We start from the raw sequence: 956 nt of genomic DNA, 5'->3' as shown, positions 1-956 counted from the left end.
GTGCTTTACGCAATGGATATGTGTATGGATTGTGATAAGAGTTGTATGAGGCCCCAATAAAATTGTTTTAAATATATATATTCTGCTTCTTAAAAGGTTGCATTAAGTACTTCAGATATATTTATATTCTCTTTTTTTTCCTTTTTTTCTCAGATTTACTTAGTAATGTCAATTGAGATCAGTATATAACAGGGCTGAAAATTGCACGTTAAGCTAATTGTCTACTGCTATAGGAATATATAGAAATAAGAGGAAATAGAATGTGTGGCTAATTGTCTCCATAAATGTCTCCTTTGTAATAAGTCTAGAAGAACTGGATGGTGATTGGCTATCATTACTAAACATTTTGATCAAAGATTGTAATGGACAAACACTGATGAGAAAAGGAGGGGAAAAACAGGGCATAATGTCTAAATTTCATAAAATCTTGAATTTCTGGAGCTATGGAGGCGAGATGAACTACAAAACTATTGCCCTGAGATAATCTTTAAACATTAAAAGAATATCTCAAGTCTTCTTAAAACTAAATAATAATTTAGCTAACTAATAAATAATGTCTTCCTTGAGCATTATACTCTTTCAAGAACTATAAAAATGGAATCAAATTGACAAGAGAACCTCACAAGAGTATACAGGAAATGCAGGGGGAATAATTCTATGTTAATGCAGGAGGAACAACTCTGCTCTCCTTGAGTGAGAATGTTGCACAAGTGTGAGTCAATGTCACTGATTTGTACACATAGAAGCTAGTGAACTGGTATATGTTCTGTGGTGTAGGTTCTTAATAAAAACGAAGAAAATAAATCGTTTTTAAAAAGAATATGCACAACCTTATCATGAATTCTTTACCTGAGTCTATCTTCAAAGAACTGGTGCTCAATCCTTGCATCTCCTTTGGGTTGAGCGGACAAGAGAGCATCTACCTTCATTACTAAGTCACTTGCCCTAAAAAAAAA

At 33.1% G+C, this 956-nt stretch overlaps 1 protein-coding gene across 1 annotated transcript in view; it reads right to left on the bottom strand.

Annotated features, from left to right (window-relative positions):
* UGGT1 (UDP-glucose glycoprotein glucosyltransferase 1) overlaps positions 1-956 on the bottom strand; it is a 176198-nt gene that overhangs the window by 58035 nt on the left and 117207 nt on the right. The window contains exon 23 of the mRNA XM_004703949.2: positions 850-945. Within this exon, the coding sequence (XP_004704006.2) occupies positions 850-945 (96 nt within the window). The remainder of the gene's footprint in view (positions 1-849; positions 946-956) is intronic.

The sequence above is a fragment of the Echinops telfairi genome, unplaced genomic scaffold (genome assembly GCF_000313985.2).
Source record: "Echinops telfairi isolate 266 unplaced genomic scaffold, ASM31398v2 ScPeMD7_4;HRSCAF=17, whole genome shotgun sequence".
Taxonomy (NCBI): Eukaryota; Metazoa; Chordata; class Mammalia; order Afrosoricida; family Tenrecidae; genus Echinops; species Echinops telfairi.
This window is presented reverse-complemented; position numbering and strand designations above follow the sequence as displayed.